The sequence below is a fragment of the Myxine glutinosa genome, chromosome 1, assembly GCF_964187855.1.
Source record: "Myxine glutinosa chromosome 1, kmMyxGlut1.1, whole genome shotgun sequence".
In the NCBI taxonomy this organism is placed as follows: Eukaryota; Metazoa; Chordata; class Myxini; order Myxiniformes; family Myxinidae; genus Myxine; species Myxine glutinosa.
The window spans coordinates 48263766-48280547 of NC_136261.1; the positions used below are offsets into that span (position 1 = coordinate 48263766).

Here is a 16782-nt window from a genome sequence, read left to right on the forward strand (position 1 = left end):
ATCTCGCCCAAATATTAAACCGTCACTCTAGCCTGGGTTTGTATCTCAGCCCAACTAGAAACCGTCACCCTAGCCTGGGTTTGAATCTCGCCCAAATAAAAACCGTCACCCTAGCCTGGGTTTGAATCTCAGCCCAACGAGAAACCGTCACCCTAACCTGGGTTTGTATCTCAGCCCAACTAGAAACCGTCACCCTAACCTGGGTTTGTATCTCAGCCCAACTAGAAACCATCACCCTAGCCTGGGTTTGAAACTCGGCCAAATATTAAACCGTCACCCTAGCCTGGGTTTGAATCTCGCCCAAATATTAAACCGTCACTCTAGCCTGGGTTTGAATCTCGCCCAAATAGAAACCGTCACCCTAACCTGGGTTTGTATCTCAGCCCAACTACAAACCGTCACCCTAACCTGGGTTTGTATCTCAGCCCAACTAGAAACCGTCACCCTAACCTGGGTTTGTATCTCAGCCCAACTAGAAACCGTCACCCTAACCTGGGTTTGTATCTCAGCCCAACTAGAAACCGTCACCCTAGCCTGGGTTTGAATCTCGCCCAAATATTAAACCGTCACTCTAGCCTGGGTTTGAATCTCGCCCAAATAGAAACCGTCACCCTAACCTGGGTTTGTATCTCAGCCCAACTAGAAACCGTCACCCTAACCTGGGTTTGTATCTCAGCCCAACTAGAAACCGTCACCCTAACCTGGGTTTGTATCTCAGCCCAACTAGAAACCATCACCCTAACCTGGGTTTGTATCTCAGCCCAACTAGAAACCGTCACCCTAGCCTGGGTTTGAAACTCGCCCAAATATTAAACCGTCACTCTCGCCTAGGTTTGAATCTCGCCCAACTAGAAACCGTCACCCTAACCTGGGTTTGTATCTCAGCCCAACTAGAAACCGTCACCCTAACCTGGGTTTGTATCTCAGCCAAACTAGAAACCGTCACCCTAACCTGGGTTTGTATCTCAGCCCAACTAGAAACCGTCACCCTAGCCTGGGTTTGAATCTCGCCCAAATATTAAACCGTCACTCTAGCCTGGGTTTGAATCTCGCCCAAATAGAAACCGTCACCCTAACCTGGGTTTGTATGTCAGCCCAACTAGAAACCGTCACCCTAACCTGGGTTTGTATCTCAGCCCAACTAGAAACCGTCACCCTAACCTGGGTTTGTATCTCAGCCCAACTAGAAACCATCACCCTAACCTGGGTTTGTATCTCAGCCCAACTAGAAACCGTCACCCTAGCCTGGGTTTGAATCTCGCCCAAATAGAAACCGTCACCCTAACCTGGGTTTGTATCTCAGCCCAACTAGAAACCGTCACCCTAACCTGGGTTTGTATCTCAGCCCAACTAGAAACCGTCACCCTAACCTGGGTTTGTATCTCAGCCCAACTAGAAACCGTCACCCTAACCTGGGTTTGTATCTCAGCCCAACTAGAAACCGTCACCCTAACCTGGGTTTGTATCTCAGCCCAACTAGAAACCGTCACCCTAGCCTGGGTTTGAATCTCGCCCAAATATTAAACCGTCACTCTAGCCTGGGTTTGAATCTCGCCCAAATATTAAACCGTCACTCTAGCCTGGGTTTGTATCTCAGCCCAACTAGAAACCGTCACCCTAGCCTGGGTTTGAATCTCGCCCAAATAGAAACCGTCACCCTAACCTGGGTTTGAATCTCGCCCAAATATTAAACCGTCACTCTAGCCTGGGTTTGTATCTCAGCCCAACTAGAAACCGTCACCCTAGCCTGGGTTTGAATCTCGCCCAAATAGAAACCGTCACTCTAGCCTGGGTTTGTATCTCAGCCCAACTAGAAACCGTCACCCTAGCCTGGGTTTGAATCTCAGCCCAACGAGAAACCGTCACCCTAACCTGGGTTTGTATCTCAGCCCAACTAGAAACCGTCACCCTAACCTGGGTTTGTATCTCAGCCCAACTAGAAACCATCACCCTAGCCTGGGTTTGAAACTCGGCCAAATATTAAACCGTCACCCTAGCCTGGGTTTGAATCTCGCCCAAATATTAAACCGTCACTCTAGCCTGGGTTTGAATCTCGCCCAAATAGAAACCGTCACCCTAACCTGGGTTTGTATCTCAGCCCAACTACAAACCGTCACCCTAACCTGGGTTTGTATCTCAGCCCAACTAGAAACCGTCACCCTAACCTGGGTTTGTATCTCAGCCCAACTAGAAACCGTCACCCTAACCTGGGTTTGTATCTCAGCCCAACTAGAAACCGTCACCCTAGCCTGGGTTTGTATTTCAGCCCAACTAGAAACCGTCACCCTAGCCTGGGTTTGTATTTCAGCCCAACTAGAAACCGTCACCCTAGCCTGGGTTTGAATCTCGCCCAAATATTAAACCGTCACTCTAGCCTGGGTTTGAATCTCGCCCAAATAGAAACCGTCACCCTAACCTGGGTTTGTATCTCAGCCCAACTAGAAACCGTCACCCTAACCTGGGTTTGTATCTCAGCCCAACTAGAAACCGTCACCCTAACCTGGGTTTGTATCTCAGCCCAACTAGAAACCATCACCCTAACCTGGGTTTGTATCTCAGCCCAACTAGAAACCGTCACCCTAGCCTGGGTTTGAAACTCGCCCAAATATTAAACCGTCACTCTCGCCTAGGTTTGAATCTCGCCCAACTAGAAACCGTCACCCTAACCTGGGTTTGTATGTCAGCCCAACTAGAAACCGTCACCCTAACCTGGGTTTGTATCTCAGCCCAACTAGAAACCGTCACCCTAGCCTGGGTTTGAATCTCGCCCAAATATTAAACCGTCACTCTAGCCTGGGTTTGAATCTCGCCCAAATAGAAACCGTCACCCTAACCTGGGTTTGTATCTCAGCCCAACTAGAAACCGTCACCCTAACCTGGGTTTGTATCTCAGCCCAACTAGAAACCGTCACCCTAACCTGGGTTTGTATCTCAGCCCAACTAGAAACCATCACCCTAACCTGGGTTTGTATCTCAGCCCAACTAGAAACCGTCACCCTAGCCTGGGTTTGAATCTCGCCCAAATAGAAACCGTCACCCTAACCTGGGTTTGTATCTCAGCCCAACTAGAAACCGTCACCCTAACCTGGGTTTGTATCTCAGCCCAACTAGAAACCGTCACCCTAACCTGGGTTTGTATCTCAGCCCAACTAGAAACCGTCACCCTAACCTGGGTTTGTATCTCAGCCCAACTAGAAACCGTCACCCTAACCTGGGTTTGTATCTCAGCCCAACTAGAAACCGTCACCCTAGCCTGGGTTTGAATCTCGCCCAAATATTAAACCGTCACTCTAGCCTCGGTTTGAATCTCGCCCAAATATTAAACCGTCACTCTAGCCTGGGTTTGTATCTCAGCCCAACTAGAAACCGTCACCCTAGCCTGGGTTTGAATCTCGCCCAAATAGAAACCGTCACCCTAACCTGGGTTTGAATCTCGCCCAAATATTAAACCGTCACTCTAGCCTGGGTTTGTATCTCAGCCCAACTAGAAACCGTCACCCTAGCCTGGGTTTGAATCTCGCCCAAATAGAAACCGTCACCCTAGCCTGGGTTTGAATCTCAGCCCAACGAGAAACCGTCACCCTAACCTGGGTTTGTATCTCAGCCCAACTAGAAACCGTCACCCTAACCTGGGTTTGTATCTCAGCCCAACTAGAAACCGTCACCCTAACCTGGGTTTGTATCTCAGCCCAACTAGAAACCGTCACCCTAGCCTGGGTTTGAAACTCGCCCAAATATGAAACCGTCACTCTAGCCTAGGTTTGAATCTCGCCCAAATAGAAACCGTCACCCTAACCTGGGTTTGTATCTCAGCCCAACTAGAAACCGTCACCCTAACCTGGGTTTGTATCTCAGCCCAACTAGAAACCGTCACCCTAACCTGGGTTTGTATCTCAGCCCAACTAGAAACCGTCACCCTAACCTGGGTTTGTATCTCAGCCCAACTAGAAACCGTCACCCTAGCCTGGGTTTGAAACTCGCCCAAATATTAAACCGTCACTCTAGCCTGGGTTTGAATCTCGCCCAAATAGAAACCGTCACCCTAACCTGGGTTTGTATCTCAGCCCAACTCGAAACCGTCACCCTAACCTGGGTTTGTATCTCAGCCCAACTAGAAACCGTCACCCTAGCCTGGGTTTGAATCTCGCCCAAATATTAAACCGTCACTCTAGCCTGGGTTTGAATCTCGCCCAAACAGAAACCGTCACCCTAAACTGGGTTTGTATCTCAGCCCAACTAGAAACCGTCACCCTAACCTGGGTTTGTATCTCAGCCCAACTAGAAACCGTCACCCTAACCTGGGTTTGTATCTCAGCCCAACTAGAAACCGTCACCCTAACCTGGGTTTGTATCTCAGCCCAACTAGAAACCGTCACCCTAGCCTGGGTTTGAAACTCGCCCAAATATTAAACCGTCACTCTAGCCTAGGTTTGAATCTCGCCCAAATAGAAACCGTCACCCTAACCTGGGTTTGTATCTCAGCCCAACTAGAAACCGTCACCCTAACCTGGGTTTGTATCTCAGCCCAACTAGAAACCGTCACCCTAACCTGGGTTTGTATCTCAGCCCAACTAGAAACCGTCACCCTAGCCTGGGTTTGAAACTCGCCCAAATATTAAACCGTCACTCTAGCCTAGGTTTGAATCTCGCCCAAATAGAAACCGTCACCCTAACCTGGGTTTGTATCTCAGCCCAACTAGAAACCGTCACCCTAACCTGGGTTTGTATCTCAGTCCAACTAGAAACCGTCATCCTAGCCTGGGTTTGAATCTCGCCCAAATATTAAACCGTCACTCCAGGCTGGGTTTGAATCTCGCCCAAATAGAAACCGTCACACTAACCTGGGGCTGTATCTCAGCCCAACTAGAAACCGTCACCCTAGCCTGGGTTTGTATCTCAGCCCAATTAGAAACCGTCACCCTAGCCTGGGTTTGAATCTCGCCGAAATATAAATCGTCACCCTAACCTTGGTTTGAATCTCGCCCAAATAGAAACCGTCACCCGAGCCTGGGTTTGAATCTCGCCCAAATAGAAACCGTCACCCTAACCTGGGTTTGTATCTCAGCCCAACTAGAAACCGTCACCCTAACCTGGGTTTGTATTTCAGTCCAACTAGAAACCGTCATCCTAGCCTGGGTTTGAATCTCGCCCAAATATTAAACCGTCACTCCAGGCTGGGTTTGAATCTCGCCCAAATAGAAACCGTCACACTAACCTGGGGCTGTATCTCAGCCCAACTAGAAACCGTCACCCTAGCCTGGGTTTGTATCTCAGCCCAATTAGAAACCGTCACCCTAGCCTGGGTTTGAATCTCGCCGAAATATAAATCGTCACCCTAACCTTGGTTTGAATCTCGCCCAAATAGAAACCGTCACCCGAGCCTGGGTTGGAATCTCGCCCAAATATAAACCGTCACCCCAGCCTGGGTTTAAATCTTGCCCAACTAGAAACCGTCACCCTAGCCTGGGTTTGTATCTCAGCCCAATTAGAAACCGTCACCCTCGCCTGGGTTTGAATCTCGCCGAAATATAAATCGTCACCCTAACCTGGGTTTGTATCTCAGCCCAAATAGAAACCGTCACCCTCGCCTGGATTTGAATCTCGCCCAAATATTAAACCGTCACTCGAGCCTGGGTTTGAATCTCGCCCAAATTTTAAACCGTCACTCTAGCCTGGGTTTGAATCTCGCCGAAATATAAATCGTCACCCTAACCTTGGTTTGAATCTCGCCCAAATAGAAACCGTCACCCGAGCCTGGGTTGGAATCTCGCCCAAATATAAACCGTCACCCCAGCCTGGGTTTAAATCTTGCCCAACTAGAAACCGTCACCCTAGCCTGGGTTTGTATCTCTCCCAACTAGAAACCGTCACCCAAGCCTGGGTTTGAATCTCTCCCAACTATAAACCGCCACCCTAGCCTGGGTTTGAATCTCGCCCAAATATTAAACCGTCACTCTAGCCTGGGTTTGAATCTCGCCCAAATAGAAACCGTCACCCTAGCCTGGGTTTGAATCTCGCCCAAATATAAACCGTCACCCCAGCCTGGGTTTAAATCTTGCCCAACTAGAAACCGTCACCCTAGCCTGGGTTTGTATCTCTCCCAACAAGAAACCGTCACCCTAGCCTGGGTTGAAATGTCGGCCCAACTAGAAACCGTCACTCTAACCTGGGTTTGTATCTCAGCCCAACTCGAAACTGTCACCCTAGCCTGGGTTTGAATCTTGCCCAAATATTAAACCGCAACTCTAGCCTGGGTTTGAATCTCGCCCAAATAGAAACCGTTACCCGAGCCTGGGTTTGAATCTTGCGCAAATATAAACCGTCACCCCAGCCTGGGTTTAAATCTTGCCCAACTAGAAACCGTCACCCTAGCCTGGGTTGAAATGTCGGCCCAACGAGAAACTGTCACCCTCGCCTGGGTTTGAATCTCTCCCAACTAGAAACCATCACCCAAGCCTGGGTTTGAATCTCTCCCAACTAGAAACCGTCACCCTAGCTTGGGTTTGAATCTTGGCCCAACTAGAAACCGTCACCCAAGCCTCGGTTTGTATCTCTCCCAACTAGAAACCGCCACCCGAGCCTGGCTTGAAATGTCGGCCCAACGAGAAACTGTCACCCTCGCCTGGGTTTGAATCTCTCCCAACTAGAAACCATCACCCTCGCCTGGGTTTGAATCTCTCCCAACTAGAAACCATCACCTTATCCTGGGTTTTGAATCTTGGCCCAACTAGAAACCGCCACCCTCGCCTGGGTTTAAATCTTGGCCCAAATATAAATCGTCATCCTAGCCTGGGTTTGTATCTCAGCCAAACTAGAAACCGTCACCCTAACCTGGGTTTGTATCTCAGCCCAACTAGAAACCGTCACGCTATCCTGGGTTGGAAAGTTGGTCCAACTAGAAACCGTCACCCTAGCCTGGGTTTGAATCTCTCCCAACTAGAAACCGTCACCCTAACCTGGGTTTGAATCTCTCCCAAATAGAAACCGTCATCCTATCCTGGGTTTGAATCTCTCCCAACTAGAAACCGTCACCCTAGCCTGGGTTTGAAACTCAGCCCAACTAGATACCGCCACCCTCGCCTGGGTTTGAATCTCGCCCAAATATAAACCATCACCCTAACCTGGGTTTGTATCTCAGCCCAACTAGAAACCGTCACCCTAGCCTGGGTTTGAATCTCTCCCAACTAGAAACCGTCACCCTAACTTGGGTTTGTATCTCAGCCAAACTAGAAACCGTCACCCTAACCTGGGTTTGTATCTCAGCCCAACTAGAAACCGTCACGCTATCCTGGGTTGGAAAGTTGGTCCAACTAGAAACCGTCACCCTAGCCTGGGTTTGAATCTCTCCCAACTAGAAACCGTCACCCTAACCTGGGTTTGAATATCTCCCAACTAGAAACCGTCACCCTAACCTGGGTTTGAATCTCTCCCAACTAGAAACCGTTACCCTAGCCTGGGTTTAAATCTCAGCCAAAATAGAAACCGTCATCCTATCCTGGGTTTGTATCTCAGCCCAACTAGAAACCGTCACCCTAGCCTGGGTTTGAATCTCAGCCCAACTAGATACCGCCACCCTAGCCTGGGTTTGAATCTCGCCCAAATATAAACCATCACCCTAACCTGGGTTTGTATCTCAGCCCAACTAGAAACCGTCACCCTAGCCTGGGTTTGAATCTCTCCCAACTAGAAACCGTCACCCTAACCTGGGTTTGAATCTCTCCCAACTAGAAACCGTCACCCTAGCCTGGGTTTAAATCTCAGCCCAAATAGAAACCGTCACCCTAGCCTGGGTTTGTATCTCAGCCCAACTAGAAACCGTCACCCTAGCCTGGGTTTAAATCTCAGCCCAACTAGAAACCGTCACCCTAGCCTGGGTTTGTATCTCAGCCCAACTAGAAACCGTCACCCTAGCCTGGGTTTGAATCTCAGCCCAACTAGATACCGTCACCCTAGCCTGGGTTTGTATCTCAGCCCAACTAGAAACCGTCACCCTAGCCTGGGTTTAAATCTCAGCCCAAATAGAAACCGTCATCCTAGCCTGGGTTTGTATCTCAGCCCAACTAGAAACCGTCACCCTAGCCTGGGTTTGAATCTCAGCCCAACTAGATACCGCCACCCTAGCCTGGGTTTGAATCTCGCCCAAATATAAACCATCACCCTAACCTGGGTTTGTATCTCAGCCCAACTAGAAACCATCACCCTAGCCTGGGTTTGAATCTCTCCCAACTAGAAACCGTCACCCTAACCTGGGTTTGAATCTCTCCCAACTAGAAACCGTCACCCAAGCCTGGGTTTAAATCTCAGCCCAAATAGAAACCGTCACCCTAGCCTGGGTTTGTATCTCAGCCCAACTAGAAACCGTCACCCTAGCATAGGTTTGAATCTTGGCCGAACAAGATACCGCCACCCCAGCCTGGGTTTGAATCTTGGCCCAACTAGATACCGCCACCCTAGCCTGGGTTTAAATTTTGGCCCAAGTAGAAACCGCCACCCTAGCCTGGGTTTAAACCCAGGCTAGGGTGACGGTTTCTAGTTGGGCCAACATTCCAAATCCAGGCTAGGGTGACGGTTTCTAGTTCGGCCAAGATTCAAACCCAGGCTAGGGTGGCGGTAACTAGTTGGGCCAAGATTTAAACCCAGGCTAGGGTGGCGGTATCTAGTTGGGCCAAAATTTAAACCCAGGCTAGGGTGGCGGTATCTAGTTGGGCCAAAATTTAAACCCAGGCTAGGGTGGCGGTATCTAGTTGGGCCAAGATTTAAACCCAGGCTAGGGTGACGGTTTCTAGTTCGGCCAAGATTCAAACCCAGGCTAGGGTGGCGGTATCGTTGGGTCAAAATTTAAACCCAGGCTAGGGTGGCGGTTTCTAGTTCGGCCAAGATTTAAATCTTGGCCCAACTAGAAACCGCCACCCTAGCCTGGGTTTAAATCTTGGCCCAACTAGTTACCGCCACCCTAGCCTGGGTTTGAATCTTGGCCGAACTAGAAACCGTCACCCTAGCCTGGATTTGGAATGTTGGCCCAACTAGAAACCGTCACCCTAGCCTGGGTTGGAATGTCGGCCCAACGAGTAACCGTCACCCAAGCCTGGGTTTGAATCTTGGCCCAACGAGAAACCGTCACCCAAGCCTGGGTTTAAATCTTGGCCCAACTAGAAACCGCCACCCTAGCCTGGGTTTGAATCTTGGCCCAACGAGAAACCGCCACCCTAGCCTGGGTTTAAATCTTGGCCCAACTAGAAACCGCCACCCTAGCGTGGGTTTAAATCTTGGCCCAACTAGAAACCGCCACCCTAGCGTGGGTTTAAATCTTGGCCCAACTAGAAACCGTCACCCTAGCCTGGATTGGAATGTTGGCCCAACTAGATACCGCCACCCTAGCCTGGATTGGAATGTCGGCCCAACGAGAAACCGTCAATCTCACCTGGGTTTGAACACAACCAAATGTGAAAAACATCAAAGGGTGTGAATACTTTCTGAGGGCACTTAACTTGTCAAAGTGGGTGTAAAAGTCAAAGACTTAAACTTTGACGACGTATGACGTTTTTGTAACAAAAAATTTTTTATTCGTGCATGCCTGAAAGATGTATATGTTCATGTGCATGAGTTACCCAGAAAATAGAGTTAGCTAGGATTGCAGATCTTTTCCCAACTGCTCCTAAAAGATCTGCTCGCCATTGTTCAGCATGCAGATGCCAGGTCTCTGGGAATGGAGAATGGAATTGATGTGCTGGAAAGAGAGAAGGTGTGGATATTTCCATGATGGTTACACATGTATGACCAAAGCCATGGACTGCAAGCGTCAATTAAACAGTGTCGTAAGCTCTGAGAGGTTTGGTATGCATGAAATCGGTTAGGGCATGAAGCCATGGAATGCAAATAATTTCCTAAAGTCGCCAAGACATGGGTGCCAAGGGCTGTAGGAGCAGTGGATGAAGGTTCGTGGAGAAAAGCATCCAAACGTGGTTCTTCCAAATTTCCAATTGCATAACTTAAGAAGGAAGTGGCAGCTGCTTGTTAAAAACTCAAATCCCGAAGCTGAATGTGTCGGGTAAATCGTTAGAATCGTGGAAAGAAACGTTTATTGCTTGGATGCGGCACGCAGATTCCGCTGGTGAGCAGAGCCTGTATCCAAACCCTCACTGGAGCCTGAAATCAGATGCCAGTAGAGAATAAGGATGCGAGCACTTGGGGTCAGGGCGTCAGAGCCCTGGGTCGTAGTGAGGAAGGACTTGGTGAAGGTACCCTCGAGGTTCAGCTCCATGCTGTTGATGTGCAACATGGTACGGAAGGTGCTAATTATCAAGATCGAGGTACATTCTCCTTCCTGACTGGTGTGTTTGAAGCCCAGTACATGCTGGATGTGATCTACCACTTGAAACGTAAACTTAAAAAACTTTAAAAAAAACTTAAACTTAAAAAAAAAACTTAAACTTAAAAAGCTTTAAAAAAAATTTATACCCCACGCAAAGCGAAAAGTGGGGTTAAGCAATTGGTTCAATTGTGTCTATCACTTTGTCTGTCAAACAAAATTGAAAATCAATCCAAACAGAAAACGTACTCTTTATAAAGACGTCATAAAGGACACAGACAAAAGGCACGAATAAAAAATTTAACGTGGTAAATAAGGTGGTGTAAAAGACGGTGCATCAATGGCAGTAAACTTCAGAATAAAAACATTTTTTTACAATCTTTAAAACTTTCATTTTATTTCAATTGAATTATATTACTTGAATACTGTAAAACACAAATTACCTTGTTAGCATTTCCAACAAGCCTCCAATTTAGCTGCATTTGCACAAAATATTACGCCATTTTACACCATCTCGACCAATCAAATTTGCCGCTCACACTCTCTGCGTTGGGGAATATCGAGATTCAGACAAAATCAAGGCTCATGGGAAATATAAATTGTGCTCGGAAATGCAAAGCAAGAGTTTAAAAGACGCTCAATAATGCGGGTGCGGTGTTCGTAAGTTTATTTGTTTGTCAAAAAACTGAGGAAGACTGGAAAATTGAAAGACGGAGGAATTGTGTGGGGTTAACGAGGATAGAAAAAATCACGGTTTTGGATTGGCAATTACCTGCGGTGGTGGTGAACAGCTGTTTTGAAGACCTGGAGGGAAGAGTGACATTGAAGAGAATGTGGAAGTTGATTCCATAGGTGGGAGAAAAGAGGAACAGATGAGTGGAGATGGGCAGTGATCTTGGATTTAGGGAGTTCCACCAGAAAATGGTTGACGGTAAACCGTGTGCGCCCTGCAGAATCCTAGGGGAACAAAGCACGGAGAGAGCAGAGTGCAAGAGCAGAAAGAAAGCGGTAGAAGATAGAGAGACCACCGACCTGTCTGCAATGGTGAAGAGATAGGCCTATTGACTCAGCTTCATCGTGGGAGATTCCAATGATCTTGAAGGCCTGGTTTCCACGGCATCAAGCTGAGCACTATGTGAGGCAGGGGAGCCAATTCAGGTGGGAGAGCAGTACTTCAGCAAGCTGCGGATGAAAGCCTTGTAGGTGTATAGGAGTTCAAGTGTGCCAAGGAAGGACTTTGTATGACGAAGGATTCCGAGTCGGCGTCTGGCTTTGCAGGCCAACTTTGAAATGTGGTTTGCCCTTATAAAGATCGTGGCTGATCATGAGACCCAGGAATTTGGATTACTGGACTTCTTCAAGAGGATTGTTAAGAAAGTAGATGGGAGGGCTTGCCAGATGGTCCTTTCTGAGAGAGAGATAGTGAGAGTGTGACATTTGTCAGGATTGAATGTCATATTCCAAGTATTTGACCAGCTTTTGATTTTATCAAGGTCTGAACAGAGGGAAGAAGTTGCCGCCTGCCTATCTGAAAAATGAGGGAGGTCACAGCAGAGGGTGGAGTCATCAGCAAATAGATAAAGAGGATTTTGCAGAGTCAGAGAGATCATTGTTGAAGATCAGGAATAGGACTGGGCCCAGGACACTTCTTTGGGGCACTTGACATGGAGAGGTGATGAAAGGAATCTGTTGAGAGCTCCACGTTGACTACGAGAGGAGAGGAAGTCAGAAAGCCATGTATGGAGTTGGCCTTGGATGCCATAGGGAGAGAGTTGGGAGGGTAAGGCAGATGCCAGACTATCAAAAGCATGAAATACATAGCCCTCCATAATTATTGGAATGGTGAAGTCAAACTTGTTATTATTGCTATATACTCGAGAAATTTGGATTTGAGATCAAAAGATGAATATGAGGCAAGGGTACAGGTCATGTTTTATCTCTTGGTATTTCTATGGTTATATGTTTTCTCATTGTATAACAATAGTACTTTTTTATGTTCAGTCCCCCCCCCCCACCCCCCCCCTCCCCATTTTAGGTAAGCATAAATATTGGAACAGATTAACTTTTAAAAAGTAAATTAAATTAATATAGTAGTATTTGGTTGCGTATCCCCTGCATGCAATAACTGCATTGAGCCTGTGATCCATTGACTTCACCAAACTCTTGGCATCTTCCTTTGAGATGCATTTCCAAGCCTTTACTGCAGCCATTTTCAGTTGTTGTTTGTTTGGGGTTTTTTTTGACTTTAGTCTCCTCTTCAGGAACTAAAATGAATGCTCCATTGGATTTAAATCAGGAGATTAACTTGGCCATTGTAAAACCTTCCATTTTTTTCCCCCTGATGAACTCCTTGGTTGCGTTGTCAGTGTGTTTTGGGTCTTTGTCTTGCTGCACAGTCAAGTGCCGCCCAATGAGTTTGGAGGCATTTTCTTGTACATAGGCGGCAGACAAAATATTTCTGTACACTTCCACATTCATTGTGCTGCTGCTATCATTAGTTACATCTTCAATAAAGATGAGTGAGCCAGTTGCATAGGCAGCCATGCCATGACACTACCTCCACCATGCTTCACAGATGATGTAGTATGCTTTGGATCAAATGCAGTTCCTTCCTTTCACCACACTTTCACCTTTCCATCGCTTTGGTAAAGGTTTACCTTGGTCTCATCTGTCCATAAAACTTTGTTCCAGAACTCACTGGCTGACCTATGTACTTGTTGACAAATTTGAATATGGCCTTTCTATATTTGGTCATGATGAGAGATTTGTATCTTGCGGTGTAGCCTTTGTAATTCTGCTGTCGGTGTCTTCTGCGAATGGCGGATTGTGATATTTTCATCCTTGCACTCTGGAGGTTGTTGTTGATGTCACTGGCAGTTGTTTTAGGGTTTTCTTCACAGCTTTGATGATTTTTCTGTCATCAACTGCAGTTGTTTTCCTTGATCGACCTTGTAGTCAGGTTCACTATGTTAACAAATATAATTTCGTTCAAAATTTTGGTAGATTAGCAAAACTATACATTTTTGGAATATTCAGAGCATGAGGAATCCAAAAATTAATGTTTACATTTGCGTAGACACCTTTGCGAAAATGACACTCAGGACAGTGATGAAGATAGTCAGGTTCACTATGTTAACAAATATAATTTCTTTCAAAATTTTGGGATTAGCAAACCTGTACATTTTTGGAATCTTCAGAGCATGGAGAATCTGAAAATCAATGTTGGCATTTGCACAGACACCTGCATGGCCGCCATTTTGGATTTTGAAAATGGCCACCATCAAATACATATTTTGCGCGATCTCGGCTTCTAGTCAACCTAGAGACTTAATTAAATATGCTAATCCTATGTTTTCTGGGTCAAGGAATCCAATAAAGGCCTCAAAATAGTGCTCAGGATTATAGAAAAGCAACAAACAAAGGTAATTGAAAAGCATTGTCTTTATATTTGTGATATAACTGTATTACATAATACATGATATTGCAAGTCCTTTGAAGTTATAGGTTGTTATAGGAAGTTATAGGTAGTATCAGATTGAACTATAAGTCCTATACACAGGATCTACGAGGTCTATACCATTCAGGAATATGCTTTTACAGATCTTCATCACTGTCCTGAGTGTCATTTTCGCAAAGGTGTCTACGCAAATGTAAACATTAATTTTTGGTTTCGTCATGCTCTGAATATTCCAAAAATGTATAGTTTTGCTAATCTACCAAAATTTTGAACGAAAAAACATGGTGAACCTGACTATTGCCATTGTCTAATGCCAAGTACACAAGTTTTTTGTTTTTTTTCTTTTTCTTTTTTCCCGGTGACTTTCCTAACAGCTGGTTCGTCTTCAATCAAAGTACTTTGGGCTTTCTAATTAACTTCCCAAAACCTTTTACTTTCCATCCTGCAGTGACCATATAAATTATGAATAATTTTGCTAACCCCAATTGCTTTTCAAAGCTGACAATAAATCTGAGCTTTTAAACCTTTCACAAACAGAATTTCTGAATGCATATGAAGGTGTTTGTGTGTACGTGCAGGTACAATAGACTGCGTGCGGGAAGCATCAGCGACGAGGTATTCGAAGGGCTGATCCTACTTCAGGTCCTGGATTTCACTGGAAACCCAGGCTGGGATAAAGAACAAAAAGAAAAAAAAAGCAACAATGAAGACAACGAAAGCACAACTGAGCACATGCATACTGGATGAACTTGTCTGCAGCAACAGCTCAGTTATGACTGCTTTTAACATGGACTGCTTTTTATACCAAATCACATAATATATGCATCTCCTGGAAACTTTAGGGTGCACCTAACAGAATAGGATAGATGGGTGATGACAAGGTGCATGGAAAATAAGACATATATTCACCAAGGCATTGTTATTCAAAAATGTTATAATCCTATCATAATGACTTCAATAGTGAGTAATAATTTTATGTCTTTCGTATGATTTTTGACTTGATATAAAAACACATGTGAGACAAAATCTGAGATTTATTGATGGACTGCACATAAAAGTTAAAAACAACATAATTAAATAACCCTGTCACCTTTGCACATGCAACATGCAATTCCATGAGCATTTGCCTAATCACATACTTGGCAAACATTACATCTCCACAATGCTTCTGATTTCCGAGGAGAAGATGGTTAGTTTAAGTTTATCAAAGAAAGTTGGTTAGTTTATCAATAAAAGCCAGATGGAAGATATCATTGGGATGTCAGGAGGAGGGGAAACATGCCAAGGTAAAGTGAATAGTTTAATGGGCATGGGAAACATGCCAAGTTGATAATGTATCAAATAAAACGTTTGTCCTCTTGATTCACAATGGAAAACTAGTCTTTATAGACTAGAGTGGTCTGTATTGATGGAAAAATAAATAGTGGCAATTATAACATTGTCAACAAAAGACATACAAGCAGCCAAAAGGTTCATTTGTGAAGGTAGTTGTGATGACACCCACATTGTTTGGGTGGCATATATAGACAAGTGCTTGTCGTGTAATTTGTGCAGGAATGGCTGTGATGGGGTGGAAAGGAAACAATATCATTATAGCAAAAAAGTGTGAATTATTAGATAAATTCTCAGATGAGATGCACTGTCAGGCTAATGGGGTGGTGAAAGGGGGAGAAGATTGGAAGGCTGCAACTTTCTGTGCTGACGATGCTCAGCAGGAACTGCATTCAAGTTTGGGTCACTCCACTCCAGGGTGCAATGTAGCACAGGAATGTTAAGGCCCAATCACAGGCATTGCACATATCTGTCCATGGGCATAAGCTGTGCATGACATGTTAGGTCTGTGCATGGAGTAACACATTTTTGTGCACTTAATTGAGTGCATCCAATGAATTACGTTGCAAAGCAGGACTTGCTGTTCACCCATTGGATTACGCACGAAATATTAGCATATAATTTATAATACCATTCCTGACTGTCTTTGCAAAATTAACCCTATGATTACTTGTTTGGGCACAAATTGCCATGATGGGACACAAATCCTTTCAAAGGGTGATTATAAAGGGTGATTATAAATATACGAAAACTGCATAAACAAAATTATGAATAAAATACAGTATTAAAAATACAGGGTGTCTCAATAAAAGGTATACAGACTTCAATGCTGAACTTCATAAAAAGTAATGAACAAAATTATAAATAAAACACAGGGTGCCTCAATAAAACGTATACAGACTTCAATGCTGAACTTCATAAAAAGTCATGAACAAAATTATAAATAAAATACAGGGTGTCTCAATAAAAGGTTTGCAGACTTCAATGCTGAACTTCATAAAAAGTCATGAACAAAATTATAAATAAAATACAGAGCGTCTCAATAAAAGGTTTGCAGACTTCAATGCTGAACTTCATAAAAAGTCATTAACAAAATTATAAATAAAATACAGGGTGTCTCAATAAAAGGTACACAGACTTCAATGCTGAACTTCATAAAAAGTCATTAACAAAATTATAAATAAAATACAGGGTGTCTCAATAAAAGGTATACAGACTTCAATGCTGAACTTCATAAAAAGTCATTAACAAAATTATAAATAAAATACAGAGCGTCTCAATAAAAGGTTTGCAGACTTCAATGCTGAACTTCATAAAAAGTAATTAACAAAATTATAAATAAAATACAGTGTTAAAAATACAGGGTGTCTCAATAAAAGGTATACAGACTTCAATAATGAACTTCATAAAAAGTCATTAACAAAATTATACATAAAATACAGGGTGTCTCAATAAAAGGTATACAGACTTCAATGCTGAACTTCATAAAAAGTAATTAACAAAATTATAAATAAAATACAGTATTAAAAATACAGGGTGTCTCAATAAAAGGTTTACAGACTTCAATGCTGAACTTCATAAAAAGTCATTAACAAAATTATACATAAAATACAGGGTGTCTCAATAAAAGGTAGACAGACTTCAATGCTGAACTTCATAAAAAGTAATTAACAAAATTATAAAT

The 16782-nt window shown here is 44.7% G+C and overlaps 1 protein-coding gene across 1 annotated transcript in view; it reads left to right on the forward strand.

The window, feature by feature from the left end:
- PODN (podocan) overlaps nucleotides 1–16338 on the forward strand; it is a 95862-nt gene extending 79524 nt beyond the window's left edge. The window contains exon 12 of the mRNA XM_068110854.2: nucleotides 14345–16338. Coding sequence (XP_067966955.2) covers nucleotides 14345–14513 — 169 coding nt within the window. The 3' untranslated portion in view covers nucleotides 14514–16338. The remainder of the gene's footprint in view (nucleotides 1–14344) is intronic.
- The last annotated feature ends 444 nt before the right edge of the window (nucleotides 16339–16782 follow it).